This window comes from Penaeus vannamei, unplaced genomic scaffold, assembly GCF_042767895.1.
Source record: "Penaeus vannamei isolate JL-2024 unplaced genomic scaffold, ASM4276789v1 unanchor153, whole genome shotgun sequence".
Taxonomy (NCBI): Eukaryota; Metazoa; Arthropoda; class Malacostraca; order Decapoda; family Penaeidae; genus Penaeus; species Penaeus vannamei.
Window position 1 is genome coordinate 72,501 of NW_027213157.1, and position 2,500 is coordinate 75,000.

The 2,500-nt window shown below is 56.2% G+C and overlaps 1 protein-coding gene across 1 annotated transcript in view; it reads left to right on the top strand.

Moving 5' to 3' along the window:
• The first annotated feature begins 1,430 nt into the window (after positions 1 to 1,430).
• The window catches only part of LOC113808491 (ventral anterior homeobox 1b), a 1,560-nt gene continuing 490 nt past the window's right edge, over positions 1,431 to 2,500 (top strand). Inside the window, exon 1 of the mRNA XM_027359911.2 lies at positions 1,431 to 2,500. This exon is cut by the window's right edge and continues 490 nt beyond it. Within this exon, the coding sequence (XP_027215712.1) occupies positions 1,436 to 2,332 (897 nt within the window). The 5' untranslated portion in view covers positions 1,431 to 1,435 and the 3' untranslated portion in view covers positions 2,333 to 2,500.

Consider the following 2,500-nt stretch of genomic DNA (forward strand, 5'->3'; position numbering starts at 1 on the left):
AAAGGGGAGACAGGAGAGGGAAAGAGAAAAAGGGGAAATCACGAATAATGGGATAGATAGACGGGGAGAGGAATCTGAGGAGAAAACGAATGATGGGAATAAGATAGATAGACGTAGAGAAGAAATCGAATGATGGGAATAAGATAGATAGACGTAGAGAGGAATCTGAGAAGAAATCGAATGATGGGCATAAGATAGATAGATACATGGACAGAGAGAGGAAAGATAGGAATAAAATAGATACATGGACATTGAGAGGAAAACGAATGATGGGAATAAGATAGATAGATACATGGACATTGAGAGGAAAGATAGGAATAAGATAGATAGATACATGGACATTGAGAGGAAAGATAGGAATAAGATAGATAGATACATGGACGTAGAGAGGAATCTGAAAAGAAAAATAGAGAGAAAAAATGAAAGATGGGAACGCAGAAAAGCAAAGGATGAGAAGAATAGACAGGAGAGAATGTCCAAGGATTGAGATAGAGAGTGATAATCAGCAAGATCGAACGAATAATCATTTATGGAATAAGAGGCAGACCGCCAAAGTGATAATAAAGAACGGAAGGAGAAATGCTATAAATAGATAATCAGATAGCTTAATAGATAGAGAGAGGGAGACAGACAGATAAATAGACAGAGAGAAAGAGAGAGCAAAAGACACAAATAACCAAGAAAGTCCACGCAGAAGCAGAGAGGGAAAGACACACAAGTCTTCCAATTAAAAGCTGTGTGCCTTGCGCTGCCTAGTTAATCTGGTCCGTTCGCATTCGAGCAGCGGAAAGTCTAACGAAGAGAGGAGTGGAAAGCCGTTGTCCCTTAGCCGACGGGGATCCGGAGGTCCTTTGACACTTGTGCAAAGTTAATGCGTAATTAAGGGGAGTCGTAATGCCTCGAGAATGGCCCCCCGAGAATCCTAGCATCGGCTGGCAGGGTTAACAAAGCCGTTAAAGTTACTTAGTTCTTTGATCTCATTAATTATCTCTCGAGAATGCATTAGATGTTTTCATTTTGCGCTGGCGCCCACAAAGGCCTTAAAATATGCCGGGTTTTTCATTCTCCGCCGACGCTAAAAATTCGCGCGGTGAGCATCTTCAGGCGGGTAATGGCATAATTCGTATTCGCGGCGCGTCGCTGCGGCCCGTTGTAATAAGTTAGTTGTTGTAGCCTCTTACTCGGGCCGGCCAGAGTTGGCATTATTGTCTCCGAGGCAGTGAGTGTAAGAGGTCGACATGATTCATTTGAGCACCACTGAATTCAAGAATGGAGGCCGCCACTTAATGGGCTCTGTAGTCCGTGAGGGGCGGGGCGTCGGCCGCGGTGGGCGGAGCCACGGTAGCGCGGTAGCCTCTCGCCGGCGGCCTGCGGTGAGGATTTCCTGTGGGCGGGGCTTCCCGGGCCGGCATTTAGAGAGGCGAGGGTGACGTCTATGTATCAGTTTCACAGTGACAGGTGGAGAGGACGGAACATCATGATTCACGCTACCGGCATCCCGTTCTTCAACCCCTTGCTCAGTATGGGTGGAATGCCCTTCCCGTGGGCGCTCCCCACCAGCGGCTCCCCCCCCAGCTCGCCGCCCTCGTCGCCCGTCTCCAGCACCAGCGTGTGGCACCGGCCTCAGCCAGCCCGGGCGGCGTCCTTCACCATCGACGCCATCCTCGGCCGCCGCCAGCAGGAGGTCGAGAACGCCGGGAGGTCGCTGTCCCTGCGGCGGGAGGAGCGCCACCCGCGCCCGTCGCCGTACCCCGCCGTCAGCAGCGAGCAGAGCGGCGCCAACAGTGCCAGCGCCGCCAGCGCCCCCGGCTCCTCGGCCAAGGCGAAGGTGAAGCGCGTCAGGACGATCTTCACCGCCGAGCAGCTGGAGCGGCTGGAGGCGGAGTTCGCGCGCCAGCAGTACATGGTGGGGCCCGAGAGGCTGTACCTCGCCGCGGCGCTCAACCTGACGGAGGCGCAGGTGAAGGTGTGGTTCCAGAACCGCCGCATCAAGTGGCGCAAGCAGTACATGGAGCAGCAGCACGCCAAGCTGGCCGGGAACCAGGACGCCGCGCGCCACTCCGACGACGGCGCCGAAGCCGCCTCGTCCCTGGACGGACGCACGTCTCCTCTCGTGGAGATCCCCGCGTCCCCCGCGACGCCCAACAGCAGCGGCGAACTCCAGGACGACCAGCAGGAGCCTCAGCAGGAGCACCAGCCCAGCGCCCGCCCGCCCCACAGCGCGGCCGCCTACCCCTCCTACCTGGCGGCCACGTTGACGGCGGCGGCGTACGCGGAGCAGCAGCAGAGCGAGCCGGCGGACCTGACCACGGGCGCCGCCAGAGCCAAGTGAAAAGCCCCCCTCCGCCAGGGGTCGCGCCCCCGACGTTCGTTTGGACTCCGTGACACAGTGAAACGTGTGGAGCTCGCAGTGACATTGACGTTCAGTGATACCGCCTGTCGGCGCCCGACGTGAGATCCCTCGTGGCCGCCGGGGAGACGACCTCGCCCGGGGAAGCGT